The 24,270-nt window shown below is 37.6% G+C and overlaps 1 protein-coding gene across 3 annotated transcripts in view; it reads right to left on the minus strand.

Annotated features, from left to right (window-relative positions):
- Positions 1-1,813: 1,813 nt before the first annotated feature.
- The window catches only part of Vav (Vav guanine nucleotide exchange factor), a 139,642-nt gene continuing 117,185 nt past the window's right edge, over positions 1,814-24,270 (minus strand). For 2 of the 3 annotated variants that reach the window (XM_071665661.1, XM_071665644.1), the window contains 5 exons: positions 20,426-20,458; positions 14,863-15,017; positions 11,560-11,703; positions 4,790-4,955; positions 4,158-4,347 (listed from right to left, as the gene is read on the minus strand). In XM_071665661.1, coding sequence (XP_071521762.1) covers positions 4,288-4,347; positions 4,790-4,955; positions 11,560-11,703; positions 14,863-15,017; positions 20,426-20,458 — 558 coding nt within the window. In that variant the 3' untranslated portion in view covers positions 4,158-4,287. Of the gene's footprint in view, positions 4,348-4,789; positions 4,956-11,559; positions 11,704-14,862; positions 15,018-20,425; positions 20,459-24,270 lie in introns of all 3 variants that reach the window. The other variant, XM_071665652.1, reaches the window with a different exon arrangement.

The following is a 24,270-nucleotide window of genomic DNA, read 5'->3' on the forward strand; positions in this document are numbered from 1 at the left end:
GTATAATAAAATAATAATAACAGTACTATTATTATGATACCCAGTTGAAGGACTAAGTACTCCACTGTGATTATCTGTTGTTTACTGTTCCTGTACTTATAAGTGGACTTTTGTGTTATCTATGATTTTGGCAAAGGATAAACAAGCAGACCATTGGCTGGACCAGAATGTCTTCTTATAACCTTGGAACACACCTAAGTTACTACACAATGCTTTCCCCACCTCTTCTCTTTTCATCTATTCTCTTGCTATGACTCTCTCACTTCGCATAACTCCACCTCCTTAACACCCCACATCTGCCATCCTCTCACTAAATGCATTCAATAGGCCTTCAAATACTAACTCCATCTCTTTTTCACCTCATCTCTGCCTTCTCATGATATGGAATACAGTAACAGAGGGGCTGATTGCATATCACATCAGCTGGTAAACTGATATATCAGCTTTGTGGTATCTATTTATCATTTAACATTACCACAATATCAATTTCTATGAAAGGCTCCTGCAGCCCAAGGCAGTCCTACTTCTTTCAGAAGGGAAATATGGACTCCTTTAGAGTATAAGTTCTTTGATGAGACTGTCCCATCTATGAAACAGCCTTACCAAAGTGACTTTTCACTCATTGTGTAACATCATACTGGTGGAATCGGGTAACAACAGATATGTGGTATGCAAAAAGAACTGGTTCACAGTTCCCAACTTTTGTATGCAGTACTGGTTATGCATCATCTATTTATCACAAAATCCAAAACCATTTCTTATGATTGTTTAAATTATAAATTTCTCCAATTATTCAACAATACTAGAAAACTCCCTGAGTGCTAAGGCCAAATGCAGCAAATATCATCACAATGATTATATGTTCATTATGCTATTTAGGCAAAATATGATGTATTCAGTTTTGTTTTGTTTTTTTGGGGAGAAAGAGTAGAGAGGGATATATCCATGCAGGATAGGGTGTCTGGAGATGATGATACTGCATTGGAGTGGTTTGGGCTTATAAATTATGGGTCTGCTAAGAAAGAACAGGATGATAAAGCAAGTACCCTTCAATCTTTGTTGAGTACAAAACTATCTTGCTCATGAGTAGGCAGAGTTTTGCCACAACTTGCAGTAGCAATGCTCAGCATGAGGTGTGTGAATTATAATTTGCAGTCACTTTGTTATTTCAGTTTTAGGACATTACTACTATGTGTTTAACCAGCTTTTGTCTACAACAGAATGTACATTAAATAAAGTAGCCTCTTCAGTAATAATTATGCAAGCAACATTTTTCATGAGATTTGCAGCCAATGTCAAGAGACTACCTTGTCAGGTAATACACTTATGAAACGAGGCTACCAACTGGTGCATTTATAATATACAGTGGCCTAGTACAAACGTGGGTAAAAACAGTTCACACAACTAACTTGTATAATCTCCTCTAAAATTTGTAATTTGCTAATCTTAGAAAGAGGATAAATGGTCTATATTATAAAAAAGCCGCTTTACACTAGTTTTCCCATATGTATGACTGATCACTTCTTTAAGTCCAAGTGCAGCAGGCTGCTTCATTTGCCAAACTATACCATTATAATTGGTTTCAATGTTACCTAATATGTGGGCAATAAAAAGAATGATTACAATGTGTATCCAAACATTAGGGAAGGTGAAATACTGTTGATAATGCCTGAGAATAACATCAATGTGTTTTAGTGATAATGTGATAGCACTTCTACTGTGTATGTGGTTGTGTGCAAGAGGGAAGGAGCACTGTATACAAAATAAAAGTGATCAAATATGTATAACTCTTAAGATTAATAAAGGAGAAATGTGAGATTTTCACAGCATTTTTAAAAAATGATTTACAAGATAAAGCTATGAGCATGTGACAGAAAATCAACAAGTTTACTCTACTAAAAATACAGTATCCATAATAGAGTACAATACCAATATAGCATTCTACTATCCACACAATATACTATAAAAAATGTAATAAAAACTACAATTACAGCATAAAATCTTACACAAAAATAAACAAAATATTTGGCACATGATTACCCCTCTAGCTCATGAACATCACTTATGTATAAGACTCATACCACAGGCTCATGCAATAAATTAACTTCTTTCCACTAACCACTTTAAGTCAAAGTATAAGGAGCTTGAGAGAGATGTACAAGACCATTCAAGTCAAAGGTCATTATTGAGATGAGGTCTGGTACATGACAAACACTACATCAGTTGGCCTTGGTGGCCTTGGTTGGAAGCACTACTGTGGAGAAGTTGTTTCTTCCACTTACAGTTCTTTTCTTCAGCATATAGTAACAATGCATCTATTATATATTCTAAATTGCCAAATAATCCCTCAAATATCAGTTCTCCAATTCTTTGTTTTAGAGTGTTTCCCCTTTAGCCTTTCTCAGCTTTACCTATTTCTCTATGTAAACTTTGTATAACTGTATAATGTGCTGATTCATTTCACATTCTATTCACATAATGTTATTCTGAGACTAAACAATAGACATCCACTCAATTCTTTTATCTGACAGCCAAACCGATTAAAACAATCCTTCAGTACATTTTCTAAGCATTTGCTGTTTGACTACTGAAACTTGCTGCAGGTGTGACATTCACAGACAAAAATGTCCTAGGATGATTATCATTATCTTGTTCTGAATAAACATAAAGCCAACATAGTATAGACAGACAAAAAGATGAATATGTATAAATCAATGCATCTGTTTCTTTACAGCAAGTACAATTTCTTGGTGGATTCATCTACATATCTCGCTCTGACTGGTAGGATAAACACCTGACAATTATTAAGACATATACATTTTAAATTTCATCTTGTGATCTAAGTATACTAAGCTCCTATATACTTGACTCTCTCTCTCAATAAAATGGTGATTCATACCACTGTTTCATCTTTCCTATCATAACTCATCATATCTTTGTAACAGCTGGTACTATATTTGGTTATAAATTATTAGTGATTGATGATAACCATAATAAATTGGGAAAGTAGGTATAAATCTTATTTGGGTTATATCAACAAATTCAAAACGGAGTAAAAGTTTTGAATAATTACCATAAGAGTGAGAGTGAATAGAGTGCTCAGACATTTCTGAACTGTAGATAAAACATGGTCCCTTGGTCCAAAGAGAATACAACAAATTTGAAATTGTGTATATAGGACATGGGTGCCCTGATTAAATGAAATAGGATAAAAATATAACCAAAGTTATATGCATATACCATCAGCAACTTTAGATTGTTCCCCATCTTTTTTGACTATGATACAGTCAAAAACCACTAACATGCACATCTCTGGTATATGTGGAACAGCTGAAAGGCCTGATGAAGCCTATCAGTGGAAGATGCAATTCAGTTATGCAACTAAAAGGATAAGAGATTTAAACATTAATTAATTTAGGAAGATGTTAGGATATTTTAAGCCATGGCTCCATGCACACTCGAACAATGAAACCTGGTACAAACATTTACCAGCATCTATGAGACAGCTACTTAACAAGCATACCAGCTTCTATAAGTTGTATGTTTAGATCATACAGCTGTCTACCATTAGACATCATTGTGAGGGCAGAACAAACTTTTGTCAGTAACTGTACATACAGTGTATCCTAACAAACTCCTGACACTCTGAATACTACATCCTCCAGAATGCAGATATTCTGAAAATCTACTGATGTTCAGCCTTTAGCCAGGTCATGGAAAATAATTGAGAAGAAAGATTGTCTTTCTGAGTTGTGGACAATTAGTCTGAATGGTATAACTAATTGCACACAATTTTTTCCCAAAACCTAGTATACATACACTTCAGACCATCAACCTTGTACATCAAACAATCCAGGTTTGGGAGATACCTCTATATCTCACAAAATTCATAAGTTTTTAGGTCCAAATCCTGAAATCCTCAAACACCAATTACTCTAAGTTTGGGAGGATACACTACATACAATGAAATTGTATGTAAAGAGAGACAAGGAGTACAAATATCAACTTTCACCAGATATTACTGTGAATTATGACAAAACAAAATATAAGAAAAGAGCAAGATGCAAATAATTCCTTGAGAAATTCCTTTAGGGTTTTTTAAAGCTGAGGAAATATGTGGTGCATTAATAAACAACTTCACTTTGAAGTATGTAGGATCACTGGCATGTAATTCAGTGACAAATCTTCACTGATGAAATGCTACAACACATTGATAGCCCAATAGCAATCTTAGATCAATAAAATAACATCACCTTCACCTTAGGTAATGTAAATTTAAATATCATTTCACCATGGAGGCAAGACTTCATTTTCAATTGTAACATATTCTTTAGGGAAGTAGCCCACCTGAAATAAAACAAAATTATCAATCAAATTACAATAATCTCAATACAAAATAAACAAAATAAAACTGAAATGTGAAAATCTGATTCTATGGAGAAGAATAACAAAACATAGGTATTCAATGTTTACAAAGTTGGCCTCTGAAGCATGAAACATGAAGGGAAATGACTTTGTATCAAATAATGGCCAAGAACCAAACTCAGATTTAAAAATCTAACCAAAGTGTGGATGCACAAGTGTACAGGTACATGTATGACCAAGCAAACTCAAACAAGCATGATGGGCAGTATAGTACTTCTTACTCTACTTCAAAGAGTTGAATTAAATACACAGTGGTCCTCTCAACTAAGCTACCTCATGACATTAGTATTTAAAAAACATGCAATGACTTTCCTGCAAAATGGTTTTAGTTCAGCTAAGACAACAGAAAAGTAACATAACTTACCCTGGAGCCAATTCTACCCTTCCACCAACCACGATTCTCTCCTTCTCTACTCATAATCACTACTCTTTGGCCAGGTTCCAAACTTAGGTGATTGGGACCTTTTCCCTTATATGAGAACTTCACAACTGCTGTATCATACAAGGGACGGTGCAAACAACAATCCAATCTGTAAATTATTCTGTCTTATTTTACAGTTTATTTTCTAAACAATACAAGTATGTTGTCAACATCAATACCCACAATGTATAAGTCCAAAATGTCTTGCTTAATGCAATGATTCCTAGCCTTCTTAGTTGCATACCATTAACCTGTCTTTCTATCACCTTGTATAAGGTAATTTAAACATGCTGAATACATACAGAAGTGACGGTATCCTTAACACAGCATGTGAGATACCAGGAGCTTTACTACATAAATGTCTACCCTCCTTCACATTATCTGAGACTTAGCACAAAACAATTTGAGTTTTTGTTTGTGTCTTCAATGTTTCATAGTTGTTTAGGTATGTTTGAATTCCTGATAGCATATTTGTATAATGTGGACCACCACGCCCTTTAGACAATCTGATTTGTTTTCCGTAAATAGAATTCTAACAATTGCTCAACACTTTCCCCCACCACAAACATCCAAAATGAGTATAGGCAATATTTTATTTTTTTTCCATCTCCTTTTCACTGTTGCTGAGGTGTATTATGTAATTCATACGCTTCATTTTCAAAAATTCAGACTTGTCTTTTGTTTCCCATACCTCGAGAGAGAGAGAGAGAGAGAGAGAGAGAGAGAGAGAGAGAGAGAGAGAGAGAGAGAGAGAGAGAGAGAGAGAGAGAGAGAGAGAGAGAGAGAGAGAGAGAGAGAGAGAGAGAGAGAGAGAGAGAGAGAGAGAGAGAGAGAGACTCTTAGCTGATATAACTACTCCACTCTGAAGTCTTTAAAGCACAGAAAAATAAAACTAATATTATCATTGTCCTATATGAATGCCTGATTTTTGTAGAAAGATTGGGTGTGCCCTTGAATTGGGACCTCTGCTTATGGAAGAAAACAACTAGTGGGAGGCAATAATGCCATTTCAGTACAGGTAGAAGACCATGGTTCATTTCATAACCAGTAAGTTTAACACTCTTAGGGGCTCCTGCTGGGTCTTGTAAAGAGATGAGATGTGAAGTGAAAATGGCACTGGTTAGAGAGATTGAGACTACACAGTGTGCTCAATGAAGTTAAAGGAGGATAAGAAACTTGGTAACACATGAGAACAGCAGAGATTACAGGAAAGTATGTGGAAGTTTGCTAATGCTTTCATGGAAATAGTCAAAATTACTAGAATTAAAGCCTCAATCATGGAACATCAAGAGTTAGAATTTATAAAATTCAAAACTGGTGGGACAAGCATGAGAAACAAAGGCTTCAGGTCTTAATATGGAAAGTATATGAGAGAAGCAGCAAATAAAACATGGGACAAGAGTCATAACAACAAACCCAAAGGAATGAGAGAGAAAGAGTTACACAAATACACAGACACAAGGTCCAAGCAAGGTGGTCTGGCCTTAAAACTAAGAGAAAAAAAAGCAGTTCCCTTAAAAGCAGTAGAGGAAAGGATAGCAAGGTAAAGGCTCTCTCCCCACCCTTAACTCTCTCCAGCAGCATGCCCAAAGGAAAATAATACCTTGCAAGATTAATATGCCCAAAGGAAATGATACTTCTTAAAGCAGGGAATGAGGCATACATGAATGTCACAACTACTGAAAGGTGTTACTGGCCTCTGTCTGCTTGACGTTACACTGCCAATGATAAGTCACCTTTGGTGAGGCTCTATCATTAAAGGTACAGTCTCATCTAAGGACTTTTCACTCTGAAGGTGTCATTTCCCTGCAACTGGAAGAAGTGCAGCCTTGGGTGGTAGGAACCTTCAGAAAGGTCCTAGCTAACATCAGAGGTCTTTCACAGAAACACTGTATGTTTGTTTGTACAACAAACCAAACATCTTTTCAAAGTATACCTCTGTCTCAAGGCAGCACTATTTCAGAAAAATGTAATATCTGTAAAATTTTCAGGAAGTAAGCTTTTGACATTACTTTGAAAAAAATGAGTATGAATGTATGGAGAAAATATGAATATGAATTTATGGAGAAAATATGAGTACAAATTTATGGACCTGCATCCAAGTATTCAATCATTTCCTCCTATTTTTCATGTGTAGAATCAGCATATATTGGCTTACAAATAATGTACTGTTCATGCACTGTAATGTTTTCCATATGGTGAAGGTGGGTATGTTCATCTCTTGTCTTTCATAAAAGTATAATGTCTGTTAGTTTCTCTCTCTTTCAACATAATCATGGGCTCATGGTCACTAATTCTTACACTAGATATGCCCTGTTTGCTTCGTAGAAAGCAAACAGCAGCAGTGAAAAACTGCCTGACTGAATGATTCAGACCCACGCAGCACTTGCAGAGCTGAGTGGTGAACAAGAACCCATTGCAAAACTGCCTCCTCCACTTGTACCATGGACAATTTTTGCTTGATTTTGTTTGTCAACAACTTGCAATATTCTGTTCTCTTAGGTATGGTAGGGCCCTAAATGACCCTGCAAGAAATTTTATGGGTACTTTGCAACTAAATGATCCTGCCAGACCTTCACACCAGCTTTAAATGATGGCTGAAGACTGAGCATGATTTTCATCAGAGGACAGTGATCATGCAGTGAAGATCTGCATTTGTAAATGTTAAAGGGATAATGGGCTATACAAATTTTCTATAATAAAAGACAAAATAGATTAATATACTGTGCAATTAAATACTTGTAAAAAAAGTATGTAAATGGTATCTTAAATATAAATTACTGTATAAATAACAAATAATCATATGATATGGTCACGAATTTTGCTTATATGAGTGGCTTGAGATGAAGGATTAAATAGCCATCAAACAAACAAGGTGGGAAATGAAGTCTTCCCTATGATTACCTTCTATGAAAAGCTGGAAAGCCTATAAAATTCACTTTGACATGGCCATGTGTTATACCTATGGTCATGGAAAGCATACATTATGCTCTCCCAATGTCCAATGTTTGTTCACCAACCTCTAAACAGGTTAAAACATTTAATTCAAAGTATAATGCTTTTAACTAATTCCTTATTAGTACATGGCTCTTGTTGGAATTTTTGACTCATGAATGAGGAATTACACTGATAAATCACAACTCTTGACATAGCAATATCAAGAACACAACTTACAAAGAGATCTTGGTAACTTTGAGTAAATTTCTTCCATAAATGGTAGGTGAAATGAAAATTGATTAGCTTCAAACAAGTTATATCTACAAATGGGGCCCCTAGAAAAAGAAATGCTGGATGACTCTACACGGTTATCGGGTTAGCCATTCAACTGCTCCTTTCATCTTGCGACAAACATTAAAGCCCTTTTCACGTTGTCCCATGAATTGAAGCTTTCAGTCTCTGTTTAAAATCCTACATGATGTTTCTTTCCACCAACTACCCATATATGTCACTGACAACACTGTTGCAGTTGGAAAAAAATGTCCCACATCTTGATCATCCACAAGACATCAGAGACAGTGTATGTACGTCATGTGGATGGGAACTCAGATCCTAGTGTTCAATATTGTAGATAGCATTAGAAGTAAAATTTTTTGGGTACAAGTGTTAGTATTTTTGATGCAAATTAAGTTATGTTTTCCTTTATTCATGTAATTAAAGTTTTGTTTGTGTAAATGGATTTTTTCTATATTTGTCTGCATTAGCAAGGAAGTGCAATGAACAGATGAGGAAAAGGCCTTATTCGCTCATATCCATTCTCTAGCAGTATGTGTACTGCACTGAAACAACAGCCCCCTATAAACAACCAGGCCCCACACATCTTTCTGTGGTTCCTTCAGCTGCTTCGTATGCCCTGGTTCAGTCCACTGTCAGCATGCCACCCACCTCTATACCACATCATTCCAATTCAATCTATTTCATGCACATCTTTCATCCTCCTGCATGTTTAGGCCCCAATCAGTTAAAATCTCTTCCACTCCATCCTTCCATCTCTAGTCTGGTGTCTCTCTTTTCCTTTTCCCCTATTCATCTGAAACATTTATCCTCCTCACTCACTCTCTCCATATGTCCAAACCATTTCAACACACCCTCTTCAGCTCTCTCAATCACACTCCTCGTCTTACCAAACCTTTCTCTTACTCTTCTGTCACTCAATTAAACCACCTCACACCACATATTGTTCTTAAACATTTCATTTCCAACACATCCACCCTTTTCACACATTCTCATCTACAATCTATGCATCATTTCAATATAACAAAGTTAGGAATACTGTATCTTCAAATATACCCATTTTTGTCCTTTCAGACATCATCCTCTCTTTCCTTAGTGCTCCCAGAGCATTTGCATCTTCATTCTTCCTATAACCCATTTCTACTTCCACGGTTCTATTCACTGCCATGTCCAAATTACATTTCCTCCAAATGTTCTCAAATCAAGTTTACACCCCATCTAATCCATCTTTCTGCTCTGCTAAATCTAATAACCTTGCTTTTGTTCACATTTACCCTCAACTTCCTCCTTTCACGCGATCTCACAAGCTGAGAGACCAGCTCCAACAGTTTCTCACACAAATCTGCCACCAATGCCATGTCATCAGAACACAACAACTCACTCACTTCACAGGCCTGCCTCACCCCTTACACACTGCATACTTGCTCCTCTCTCCAAGATTTTTACATCTAACTCCCTCATCACCCCAACCCTAAACAAATTAAACAGCCATGGTGGCATCACACACTCCTGTTACAGACCCACCTTCAATTGGAACCACTCATCCTCCTTTCTACCTACTTGCACACATGCCTTCTTCTCATGATAAAAACTTACACTGCTTCCAGTACCTTTCCTCCTACGTTATATATTTAAAAGACCTTTCATAGGGTATCTCTATCTACCTTATCACTATCTATCAATCAATCTAAATTTCTGATGCCTGTTCCAACTGGAACTCCCTCAAATGGGTGGCCATAGCAATAGTTTCCATAACTAGTGAACTCCAGTGCCATTTCTTAGCCTATAAAGCCTCACCCTTAGTAGGCCAATGGCAGACAGCAACTCAAATGCAGTGTTTGCAGAGGCTCCTCCCTAATATTCCTACTGACTACTTCTACCTACTGCTCCTACCTAATGTTCCTACCTACAACTTCTAACTAATGTTTCTACCTAATACTCCTGCATAAATGTTCCTACCTACTGCTTCTATCTACTGCCCCTACCATTTTGTCAGAAGGCAAAGCTAGCACATGGTGCTTACCAGAGTAAAATCTAGAGTTATGAAGAATGAGCTGTGACTTAAGTGTTGTCAAGTGTAATGTATGACAAGGAGAGATTGTATGTTTGTGGACAGAATGCCAGTAGTCCATGTGTGGGTGAGACAGAAAGAAAATACAGCTTCTTGGGTCAGATGAGTGCAATTGACAACCACTGAAGAGACGGCTCCCTACGCAGCCATCACTAACCCTCCTGATACCCAGGAGGGTAGTACTGGTAACATACCTCTCTGGCCATTGGCTGCTTACCAACTACTACCTTATTATTATACATTCTTCAAATCCATAAATGCCACACACAAATACTTGTGTTTCTATAAGTATCTCACCCAAATTCTTTAAAGCAAACACTTAATCCACACATCTTCTACCACTCCTAAAACTACACTGTTCCTCCCCAAAATGATGCTCTGTACATGCCTAACCCTCTGAATGACCTCTCTCCCATACAACTTACCAAGTACACTCAACATTTTTATTCCTCTTAAGTTCTAACACTCACCTTTGTACTCCTTGCCTTTATACAATGGTACTACACATGCATTCTGCAAATCCTCAGGCACCTCACCATGATCCATACGTACAGTGTCCACAATAAAACTTGTCTGCTTCCCCATACGTTTTCATAGGCGATGTCACACATACATGTTATTACTCTGTTATCTATCCTTTGGCCTTGATTACCATCTGCAGATGTCAGGGCACAGAACTGGCAAAGTTTCATTGAGTCTTGATCTCCTGAATGAGGCGAGGCACTGTGAGGTGTTGCAGGAAGCAGCCGCCTGATGATGCATTCTAAGCGTCCACTGCACCAAGAAATCTCAAGTGTACCTAAATTTTCTTGCTTCTAGGCAAGAATTTGGGCTTTCTCCCCCTTTAGTAAAGTACGAACCTACAAAGTTTAAGCACAGGTGGAAGAAATAGTGTCCAGTAGCAACCCCTTTTCTCGTCACTACTTGTTATCATTTCCCACTCATTGGCATTCCTCTACGTTCTCTTGTAAATAATATATATATATGTACATATAAAAAAAATTATGTACATAAAGAAATACAATAATCATGTAAAGTCCATTAAAAATACATTTGTAGAGTATAAACATAACTGGAAAAGAAACCATAAACTATGTAATGTGATTAGGCATGTAATCCACATCCAGGCCCTAAAGACCTTTCCATGGTTTACCCCAGACGTTTGATTAGGGCCATAGTTGCACATGCCATCTCAGCTAAAATGAAAAAAATTAGAATATAAATGATGCGCATGACTTACCTTGGGTGCTAAATTTGTATGATTCCATACTCATTTCCCTCTGATGCACGTCTTCCATCATTTTGTCTTTCCAGCTTATTTCTGGTTTTCATTAAAAATACCCACATTTACCTCACTATATTATATTGTCTTTCACCAAATAAATCAACAAAAAAGAGGTATACACATTACCCAGTGAAACTTTCCGACAATGGTGACTGTCTGTAAAAGTTGATGAGTTCCACGATGGATCTAAAGTAGCGAGCCTCACTCAAGTAAAAGAATTTAGTTTCATCCTGTCGAAAAACTCGCATGTGTTTCACATCACCATTTGCCCTAAAAGAAAGAAAATAAAAAATAATATTAGTTCTGCAGTATTTATGAAGGCCACAGGATGGGAATCAGCAAAAGATTTCCTGAATCTATCTTCAAAGAGAAGCTTATGCTGAAAGTGTAAAATAACATGGTGTCTGGTCACTGAGGGGACCATAAATTTCATCAGAATTGACCAGAGCTGCATCTGAACTGGAGGAAACTGGAATGAAATTACACATCTGATGGCCCTGGAGCTATTTCCTTCTGATTACAAGTAGTCTTTGCTACTCCCTGAACCCCTCCAGCCTAAAAGGAATAAGGCAAGTTTCCATTATAATTGTTGATATTTCATTTATCAATGTTCCTTGAAAACATTCAGGAAGTAATAAAATTTGACTTAGACCACCCTTCTCAGCAGTTAGTCCATGAAAAAGGAGGGTGTTTCTCTTATTTCCAAATCTATATCTGATGTCATGATTACAAACATTACTGAAGCTAGAACTATCCTCACTGGTACATCTGAAGCATGTTTCCATCTGCATCTACTTTCATAACTCTGTTAGTAAGAAACCCTTGGATCTCTTTTTCTAATTTTCTTATATATTTTGTCCTACCAGTTTCTTTTGTAGCATTCATAATTCACTTTGTCGAATGCTTTGAAGCTTAAAGAAGAGTATCCATTCTTTTCCAACTAATTAGTATTTCATATATGTCATTATAGTGAACAAGTACATGAGTTTGTATGCTTTCAACTGATAAAGGACAAAGCCATGCAGTCCTACAATCATCTACAAGTTTGTTTGTATGAAGATGATCCAATATGTTATCTATCATTCTTTGAAACAATCAAGTCCAGTGTTAAGATGACTGGTCTGTATTGTTTTGGTAGCAAAGCAGTTCCTCTATTGTGTATCAGTGTTTTTTCATGAATATTCGTCATTTCCCACATTAGCGAGGTAGCATCAAGAACAAATGACTGAGCATTAGAGCAAAAATCCTCACTTGGCCCCATTCTCTGTTCCTCTTTTTGGAAAATCTTATTCACACTATCCTTCCATCTCCAATTCAGTCTCTCCTTTTTCCTTGTCCCCTCCATTTCTAACACATATATCTTCCTTGTCAATCTCTCCTCACTCATTCTCTCAAAATGTCCAAGCCATTTCAGCACACCACCCTCATCATCTCTCAACCATACTCTTCTTATCACCCCAACTCTCTCTTATCCTATCATTACATACCCAGTCAACCCTCCTCCATCACATATTGTCCTTAAACATTTAATTTACAACACATTCAACCTCTACCGTAAATTCACATCTTCAGCCCATGCTGTACTACATTTTCAGGACTATGATACCTTCAAACATACCCATTTTCAACCTCTGCATACTTAGTCATTCTCTCCATGAAACCATGCATTCACCTAATCACCATCCCCATCCAAAAACAAACGGAACAGACATTGGTTACATCACAAATTTTTAAGTCATCTTCACCTGGAACCACCCATCCCCATGTCTACCTACTTGCACAAACGCTTTAATCTCTTGACAAAAAGTCCTCACTGATTCTGACAACTTTCCTCCTACCCCATATATTTGTAACACATTCCACAAAGCATTGTTTCTTACATTTTTCATATGTATATATATGTATGTGTGTGTGTGTGTATATGTGCGAGTGTGTGTGTATGTGTGTGTATGTGTATATGTATATATATATGTATATTATCCCTGGGGATAGGGGTGAAAGAATACTTCCCACGTATTCCTCGCGTGTCGTAGAAAGCAACTAGAGGGGACGGGAGCGGGGGGCCGGAAATCCTCCCCTCCTTGTACTAACTTTCTAAAATGGGACACAGAAGAAGGAGTCACGCGGGGAGTGCTCATCCTCCTCGAAGGCTCAGAGTGGGGTGCCTAAATGTGTGTGGATGTAACCAAGATGTGAAAAAAGGAGAGATAGGTAGTATGTTTGAGGAAAGGAACCTGGATGTTTTGGCTCTGAGTGAAACGAAGCTCAAGGGTAAAGGGGAAGAGTGGTTTGGGAATGTCTGGGGAGTAAAGTCAGGGGTTAGTGAGAGGACAAGAGCAAGGGAAGGAGTAGCAATACTCCTGAAACAGGAGTTGTGGGAGTATGTGATAGAATGTAAGAAAGTAAATTCTCGATTAATATGGGTAAAACTGAAAGTTGATGGAGAGAGGTGGGTGATTATTGGTGTGCATTCAACAGTCTTTCAAAGTACTCACACCATCTCCTCTTCACCTCATCTCTTCCAGTTACCACTTCCCCATCTCCCCCCTTCACTGATGTCCCCATCTGTTTACCTTATTTACCTCACACTTAAGCAACATCCTTCCAAAACATTTTCTTACTCCCTGAAGTTTTCTACTACTCCCTCACCCCTCCTTTTCAGCACCTGCACCTTACTCTTAACCTCCTGCTCCTTTCTCTTCTGTACCGCCTAATCACTTGTACTCCTTCCCTGTAAGTTCCACCCATACAACTCTCTTAATGTTTTCTCTCACAACTTTACTTCATCATCCCACTACACATTACCCATTCTCACCTGCTCACCTCCCACTTTCTGCAAGCCACACATTTCTCTTGCACATGCCAACATGGTTCCCCAGTTACCTTCCATTCCTCTCCCAATGCCCTAACTTTGTTTGCTTTCATCTTTTGCCAATTTACACTCAATCTCTCAAAGTATTTCTTCATACGAGTTCCTCTTCCAAGCTCACTTTCTTTTAATACCCTCTTCTCACTCATTTTCCTTTTCCACAGACCTTAACAAATCTTCACACACACCTCAACTAAGTTATGATCAGACCTCCCACCACCTGCCTCTCTCAGCAAATTCACATCTAAGAGGCTCTCTTTTGCATGCCTATTGATTACATAATAATCCAATAAAGCTTGCATAGCATCTTTCTTAATCATCCATACATGCTTATGCATGTCCTTTTTAAGCCAGTCATTTCCAATCAGCAGTTCTTTTTCTACACATAATTCCACAAGTTCGTTACCATTTTCATTCATCTCACTGAATACTTCATGGCCCCTAACTGTCACATTACCCACTTTCACATTCAAATTATCACTTTCATTATCATTATCATAATAATATAATATTATCATAACCATTAGGGAATCACTGCTATCAGTATAAAAAAAACTCACTTGAGAGAGAGGACAGGCATTTCATGACGGTCAGACCAACGTACAAGAAATGTTCCCTCTGGAGATAACGCTAAGTGGATTGAAGCATCATCACGTGCCATTCTCTCAGCCCACCAGGGATATTCTTGAAACTGAAGATTTCCATATCCTGGAAACTAGATAACAAGCATGATAATTCATGATTAGTAAACCAAAAAAAATGAAGAATTATCATTTTGAAGGAAGAGAGATAGTAATATCTTTGACAATTAAAGAATGACTGAAACATAGGTTTAACTTTTATCTGGGGCCAGGATGGTCTGTCCTGTCACCATGGTTTTTCAGTCTTTTCAAGTTTTGTGCTAACTGTTGCCAAAGGATTCATCAGATGATCCATGCTGGAAAATTCTGAAAGCACAAAGAACGTTTGGAGATGGTGCTGCTTGACAACGACAATTCTATTAATCAAGTAAAAAGAAGTGTAGGCACTGGTGAGAGTAATAGACAAAATTTTCATGATATAGGTAATTACAAAATAGAAAAGTAAGCTGATAAGATTCCAGTAATACTGATTTTGCAGACCATGCATGAGAAATAAATTTACTTATAAGTTTATCAAATCATGCAATAAATATGGTAAAATGAGCAATTTACACAAAAGAAATTTGAGTAGCCCATTTGAAAAATCAATACTAGAAAAATCCATTTCTCTTTGAGTAAAAACTAAATATATCTTTCCATTCCAAGTCACCTCTGAAAATTAGACTCATAATATTGTCTTTTCCTAGTGCTACCTCGCACACATGAGGGGGGAGGGGGATGGTAGTCCATGTGTGGTGAGGTGGCGATGGGAATGAACAAAGGCAGACAGTGTGAATTGTGTGCATGGGTATATATGTATGTGTCTGTGTGTGTATATTTATGTGTACATTGAGATGTATAGGTATGTATATTTGCGTGTGTGGACGTGTATGTATATACATTGTGTATGGGGGTGGGTTGGGCCATTTCTTTCATCTGTTTCCTTGCGCTACCTCGCAAACGCGGGAGACAGCAGCAAAAAAAAATTTTACAAAGTGCACCAAGCTATATGTAATAGCTCTATGTTCATTGTTTTTCTTGATTTTGTGAAAGCATTTGTTAAAGTGTAATATGAAGTGTTATCTGAGAAGCAGCAAGGCAAATTATTAAAGGAAAAAGCAGGAAAATAGATCAAAGATTTTTCAACCAACAGGAAGTTCAAAGTATTTGTAACTAAAACATATCTGAGGAGGAAAATGTACGACAAATGCTACTACAAGGAACAGTTCTGGCTGTAGTAACAGAGAGTGCAGTCAAATGTTTCCTAGATGACATGAGAGTAAATAAAGCAATGGAGTGTGAAAGATCAAGAAAAACTAGAGAGAAATAGGGATAATATCTACAGAAAGGCAGATGAGACATTACTATTTAATGGAAAGAAACATTAGTATATTAGTCATGGGGCAATTAATACTACTGCAGTGCACAGATACTGATGCTCTACAGGAAAAAAAATAGAAAGTAAAGCAAACATCAGATATCTGGCAATAATTATTGATGAAAAACTTAAATTCATCAAACATATTTTGAAGCAGTCCATTAGGTAGTAGGCTGTTGACAGCAGTAGCCTATGGTGGTACTAACATCTGACTAAGGAAAGTTAGTGGTGCCTGAGACTATCTTATATTCTCCATGCTGGGATTGCTGATCTTACTTTCTGTCACATCAAAACGGAACTTACAGGGTAGTCCTGCCATCTTTTCTTTACAAGCACCATACACCTACTCAAACCACACTTAATTTTTCTTACCATCTCCTGTCTGCACAAGTGTCCTTATATGTGATTGTCAGAGTCCAACAAACCTAGTCCCTGGTAACCTGGGGTGCTATGAACCTCTGGGTTTCTGCCTGAATCTTGTGCCAATGAGAAGAATGGCTCAGACAGCATTAGTAATGCCCTCCCATGACCTTTCCCTCTTAGATAGACATGCCTCTTTTTCCAATTCACTCTACCAACATTCATGGTGTCTCCAGTAACCTCTCTTGCATTGAACACCATGTCTAGTGCCTCTCCTAATACATTACTTCTCTCAGACCCAACTGTATAATGATGTTCTTAAAAGCCCCTTTTCCATAACAAACTGTAATCTCCAATCACAATTCCAGTTCAAAGGTGGTGTCTGTGCATTTTTCAACATAAAAACACTTGTTGCAAGCCTCGAGGACCTTGAGTCCCCAAACTTTGATACTATCTGGACCAAGATCTGTCTTCCAACTGCCATACTTTTCCTTTCTTTCACCTTCTGCTCTCATAATACTATAAATTCAATATTTTTCTTCAACTATCTAAACTCCTGCCATGAGACTGTGGCATCCTCTCACACATAAGCCAAGATCATCTACTATGAGAATTTCCAAGTTCACTGTAGGGAATGGTTGGATTCCTCCCACACAAATGGTGGTGGTGGTGGTAGTGGTGGTGGGGTGGGGATGGAGCTGGGGAGTGGGGGGGTTAGGGGAATGAAGCTCTCACTTTCTCCTTTCTCAAAGATATAGAACAAGTTACCTCTCACCCCACCCATATTCCTGATTGCTGTTACCACTGTCTTCATATTCTGGATCTGTTTTTCACCTCTAATTCTTTTATTTCTATGTTGAAGGCTCACCCCTAAATGGTTCAACTGACCACATTCTCATAAATGTATCCATTTTCATAGCATCTCCCAAAACAGCAGCCCCTTGTAAACATAAATATTGGTATCTCAACAAAGTTGATTAGAACATGTGAAAATTCTTTTCTGATTTTCCTTAGGTAAATTACAGTTTCTTATACAGAGATGCTTCTGTCTCCACCAAATGCACAGCAAAGATTATTGCCGTGGGAATGGAAGCATTAATCCCCTCATCCACCGAGATGACCTCTTCTTCCAATCTGTCGTTCAACTGTTCCTGTTCTTAGGCCAATCAGGCATGGGATCAAGCATATCGAACTTGGGAAAACTTTCCTTCCTCCGATGTCCATTAAGCACTTACTACTACCCATAACAATGGTAAATACGTTATCCATGAGGTAATGAGTGTGAATGAATGTGGCCTTTTTTTTCTTTTCCTAGCACTACCTCGCGGTGTCTGTGTGTGCGTGTGTGAGTGCCATTTCATGTGTGGCGGGGTGGTGGTGGGAATGGATGAAGGCAGCATGTATGAATATGTACATGTGTATAAATGTATATGTCTGTGTATGTATGTATATGATGAAATGTATAGGTATGCATATGTGTGTGTGTGTGTGGGCGTTTATGTATATACATGTGTATGTGGGTGGGTTGGGCCATTGTTTCGTATGTTTCCTTGTGCTACATTGCTAACGTGGGAGACAGCGACAAAGTATAATAATATAAATAAATGAATATATACTTGATTGCCATTTCCCACATATGCAAAGTAACACCAGGAACAGACAAAGAATATGCCACATCCACTCACATCCAGAAACCTTTCCATGGTTTAAACTGGATATTTAATATACCCTGGATGAGTCCACTGACAGCAAGTCAACCCGTGCTAACTGCATTGTTCCAATTCACTCTATCCCATGCACACATTTCACCCTCCTGCATGTTCTGGCCCTGATCAATCAAAATCTTTTTCATTCCATCCTTACATCTCCAATTTAGTGTCCCCATTCTCCTTGTTCCCTCCACTTTTAACTCACATATCCCCTCTGTCAACATTTACTCATTCACTCTCTCCATGTCCAAACCTTTTCAGCTCACCCTCTTCAACTCTCTCAACCACATCTGAAATATTACCACACCTCTCTCTTATACTTTCCTTGCTTACTCCATCAAACCACTCACACCACATACTGTCCTCAAACATTTCATTTCAAGTACATCCACACTCCTTTGCACAGTCTTATCTATAGCCCCTCAAGGGGGTGCCCACAACAATAGTCTCTCCATAACAAGTTAACTCCAATGTCACCTCTTAACCTTTACTGCCTCATCCTAGCAGGCCACTGGCAGAAGGCAACTCCTACCTATGTTCCAAATGACTACTTTTACATAATGTTCCTTCCTGATGTTTATACATATTACTTCCATCTAAAGTTTCCAACTAATGCTCCTGCATAAATGTTCTTAACTACTACTTCTATCTATTGCTCTTAATATTCTACCAAAAGGCAGGGTTAAAGCATAGTGCTAACAGCAAAAAATATCTAGTTACAAAGAATGAGCTGTATGAGTTCAGTGTTGTCAAGTGTTATGTATGACAAGGAGAGATTGTACGTTGGTGGACAGAATGCCAGTAGTCCACATGTAGGTGAGGCAGAAAGACAGCTACCTGGGTCAGAGCAGTGCAACTTGACAAATGGGCACTAAAAAGCTATGAGCAGCAGCGGGGAATCAGTGATAGCTTAGAAAAGAACTGAGCAGAATTACATTTTTTGTCAAGTAGAATCATTTTTTTTTTTTCAGGACAACCCAGTTGTGGGCCAATCAGGCCTCCTGTTGTCTGTCTTTCTCATGTAAACTCATGTACGGGAATTTAATTTTACACAAAGTCTCCCATAACTCAAATATGATATTCTGTTGAGAAACAGACAAATGTGTTTGTAACAGAAACACTAAGCAATGTGTGCAGAGGAATACGGCAGAGGGATGCACTGTTGTACAGCCTCTTCCACAAGGCACGTCTTATACAAAGTGACATGCATCACGAGTGTAATGTTTTGAAAATTTCTTAGACTTTTACTGTAAATATTGCCCTTATTTCTAGGTCATAATGAATGACAAAACAATGGAAAGTGATTGATTTAGAGATCAAAATGAAAACTACAAAGAAGCAAAACTTTTCACCCATCTCACGTGATCGTTATAAAGAAGCAAATTTTTTCATCCATCTCACATGATCTCAAGTTGACTACCTCAGTGAACACAATTCTGTAATCACCCATAAAAATCTTTGTATATTACCATTCTATTTCTTTATTCACACATTATAAGTCAGTGAATATATTTACACAGCACATTTTGACATTAAAACATCCATAAATCAGCTAAATAAAGGTGAAAACACAGTAAAACAAAAAAGAAAGATGAGTGCATCAGTATGTGGGTGGTGGTTCTCAGTCAAGTGAATCATTGTTTATGCAAGAGATTTATGTCAGACACTGCATGGGGACAGCACCTTAGAGGATCCTTGTGCCATTTCCTGGTTGGGGAGGGTCAACAAACCATGTAGGATGCACAAAGTGTTTTTTGAAAAGTGTGTACTTTTTTTGTATTTTGTGGTGAACAGGAAAACTGTGTACAGTATGATAACTTTTGTCATAAATAATGGCCAAAGGGTTAAGTTTCCAATATCCTTTGCTAATGTTTATGAGGCTTCTTACTGATTTCCCTGTTATCAAAGTGTTGTTCATAACCAGTAATATCATTAATTTCCACTTTTTTTCACACACCTTCTAAATTGAAAAAAAAATAAAGCTGCCTATCAATTCTCTCAATAAAAAACATCAATTCTCTGAATAAAAAACATATAACAAATCACGAAAACTCACCCTTGATGAGCGCAAAGCACCAAGAGAGTCTGACTGAAAAGAGAAAACAGAAAAATACTTAACTGAAACATTTGTGGAAACTCGGAAAAATAAGCAGAAAAGTGTAAGCATAAATGACATTATTTCAACATACAGTCAAATGTCTTTAATCTAATGTACTACAGTTCAGAAAAAAGACAACTTGACCTAGATAGGTAAAATTTCTGTGGTTGGGAAAATTGCCACTCTGTCATCAGATATTGTAGTGCTGGGCACTCCAAAGCTAGCCACTGTACCCAGTAACTCACAACTGAATACATGTTTACATATATGCACACTTTCGGGTTATTTTCATGTAATTACAACGTAATGTATAAAACAATATACAATACAACTGTCAAGGCTACAAAACTAAGAAAAAATGGAGAACAGAATTCTGTAATAAAAAAAAGGAGATATTCTCCTCATGAGTTCAGCTACAATAGGTTACTGCAGCAGTGTGGAAAAGTGCCTGATGTCACATGACTTGTGATTAACGTTCATGCATTACAGAGTTTTAAACTCATATTGCCCCATCTCTTAACCCCATATGCATACCTTGTCAATCTTCCTATGTATGTATGCACGCACACACCCACACCCTAGCCTATACCAGGTACCCTTTTCACTGACCAGCCCATACGAGAAGATGAATAGCTGGATAGACCAAGGACTGAGTGCCACAACCAGGTGGCCCATACATGCATGACCATCGGTAATGCTAACTGCTACTCCACTGAGGTCCATAAACAATTTCATCACTGCAAGCCCAAGAGCTGAACCTGGGCTAACAAGAACAATTGGTGAACAGCAAATCAATGGACCACCAATGACTGCTACAAATACAGTAATAACTTTACAATGGCTGGAAGACACACAGTGGTTTATACTTCCTCATTCTTCATCATTAACCAGGGGGCCTAGAGGGAAGAGTAGAAGATCACCATGATCAATATGACCAGAGGGTTAACTCTTCTTTCTTTCCTGGCCTCAACTTCCTCCTCCAGGAGATATGCAGTGCACCCACAAACACTTTTACATGCAGCATGCAATGCTGTGACACATTTCCATCTAATAGTTCCTGTACCACCTTTGTATGTATGCATACATTAATGTTCATGTTACATTTATGGCTCATGTAATTTACAGCAAAATGTAATGAAATAATGTATAAAACAATTATAAAGCTAAAGAAACTAAGCAAAAACAGAGAATGTTGTTAAACAAAGTAAGAAGAAACTGCATACTCACAATGAGCTCAGCTGTTTGGCCATTTTAGCAGCATGGGCACACAGCTAATGTGGACATTTTTTACATACACACATGTACATTACTGTTCATCTTACACTCATGGTTCATGTAATTTACAGCAAACTGAAACAACAACAATATATAAAACAATTATTAATACAAAGAAACTAAGGAAGAAAAGAGAATGCTGTGTAATCAAAGGAAAGACTGCTTCACAAAGACGTCAGCTGTAGTCGGCCACAATTATGGTTCATGTAATTTACTACTAAATGTAACAATATAATACTTCTTTCTTTTCTTTCATACTATTCGCCATTTCCTGCGTTAGCGAGGTAGCGTTAAGAACAAAGGACTGAGCCTTTGAGGGAATATCCGCACCTGGCCCCCTTCTCTGTTCATTCTTTTGGAAAATTAAAGAAAAAAAAAAAAAAAACGAGAGGGGAGGATTTCCAGCCACCCTCTCCCTTCCCTTTTAGTCGCCTTCTACGACACACAGGGAATACGTGGGAAGTATTCTTTCTCCCCTATCCCCAGGGATATTTCTCCCGTATCCCCAGGGATATAATATAATACATAAATCAATTATTAAGACTAAGAAAATAACAAAAAACAGAGAATGGTATTTTGTAAATGAAGAAGAGATTGCTTCTTCACAAGGAATTTAACTATAGTCAGCTGTTTAACAGCGTGGGAATGTGGCAAATGTTGTGACTTGTTTTTGTATATACATCTATGTACATTGTACACTTACTGTTCATACAAGTTCCTGTAAAATGTAATAAAAAGATAAAACAATAATTAATATGAAGAAACTAAGCAAATACAGAGAATATCATTCAATAATCAACTGCAGTTGTTCATCATTTAAGCTAGCCATGGACCCTCTATCAGGCACAGTATACTCATGGGGTCAATGTCCATGTTCAGTTAAACACATCAATACTGCATGTGACTTTTCCTATCTGAAAAAGGTAGAGAATTTTGAGCTCTCACTGTGGATTCCAAGAGACTGCTTCCTCATGATGAGTTCAATCCTAAGCATGTTATACTTAATGTTCTCTAGAAAGTAGCAATTATACAGAAGTCAGTTGAAGGGGCTTCAGTGAAAAATTTTGTGCGAATATGGAATCCAATAATGGCAAGCATTTGTTCAGTTAATAGTTCATTGTACTGAAGTAGTGTCTCAACAGAAAATCAATTCTGTACTGTATTGTACTGGAAGAGAAAGGGCAATCATCCTAAATCTGCCATACAGCAGATACTGTACTGTACTCCTCAGTGACTATGAAGCTGTCTGCTCTGCAGCTGTCACCAGCTTATCTAAAAACTCCACCCAGCTAAAGAATTATTACATTAAACCTCTGTAATCCAAAATGCATGGGGAATCAGCTGTTTTGGGCAACAAAAAAATTCTAGTATTTGAATTCTTTAATATATTAGTAATTCAGAAATTGTGATATATCAAAATACAGTGAATTGGAATGATGTGGTACACTGGGGTCAACATGTTGTCAATGGATTGAACCAGGGCATGTGAAGCGTTAGGGGTAAACCATGGAAAGTTTTGTGGGGCCTGAATGTGGAAAGGGAGCTGTGGTTTCGGTGCATTATACATGACAGCTAGAGACTGAGTGTGAACGAATGTGGCCTTTGTCATCTTTTCCTAGCGCTACCTCGTGGGTTGTCATTTCATGTGTGGTGGGGTGGCGACGGGAATGAACAATGGCTGCAAGTGTGAATTATGTAAATGTGTATATATTTATATGTCTGTGTACGTATATATATGTATACGATGAAATGTATAGGTATGTATATGTGCGTGTGTGGACATGTATGTATATACATGTGTATGTGGGTGGGTTGGGCCATTCTTTCGTCTGTTTCCTTGCACTACCTTGCTAACGCGGGAGACAGCAACAAAGTACAATAAAGTATAACCTATCTGAAAATATCTTACACAGAGGGAAAATTAATACATGTATGCATATAAGCATTACTAAATGCCTGGATCTTCTGCTGCTTGGTGATGTTGTAAATAGCTGCCATGTCTGTGTTGAAGTCCTTCATAAGTGCTACCTTAAACATGCTATTAGCCATCCTCCTGCACTACTCCTTCTTCACACAGCTTTTTTAAAACATTCCTCTTGAGCTTGATGCAAGAAGTATATGGCTTAGAGGAGCTGTCAGGCAATTGTACAAAATGCACAAACGTACAAGACCAGCACACAAAACCATGCCAGAAAGCACATGAAAAAAGTAAACAATGATCAGCACCACAAAACACCAAGTGGTGAGTACACTAATCACTGGCATAGTGCAAGCACAATCTGAAATATCTTTAAGTCTCTTTTTTCAATATTTTTCAGATGATAGAGGATCACCAACTGATACTGAAAAATATACTTTGTTTTGAACATTTAGTTGTCTTGCTTTACAAACAGCAGAGGTTCTACTGTATACTTACTTGGACTAACAATCCAATGGTCCAACTACTGTTGTATTCTATTACCGTATTGCATTTCTTTTTATCTTGTATTGTGGATATTAGTTCCTTCCCTTATGCAATTTCCAACTTA

Source organism: Panulirus ornatus, chromosome 1, assembly GCF_036320965.1.
Source record: "Panulirus ornatus isolate Po-2019 chromosome 1, ASM3632096v1, whole genome shotgun sequence".
Taxonomy (NCBI): Eukaryota; Metazoa; Arthropoda; class Malacostraca; order Decapoda; family Palinuridae; genus Panulirus; species Panulirus ornatus.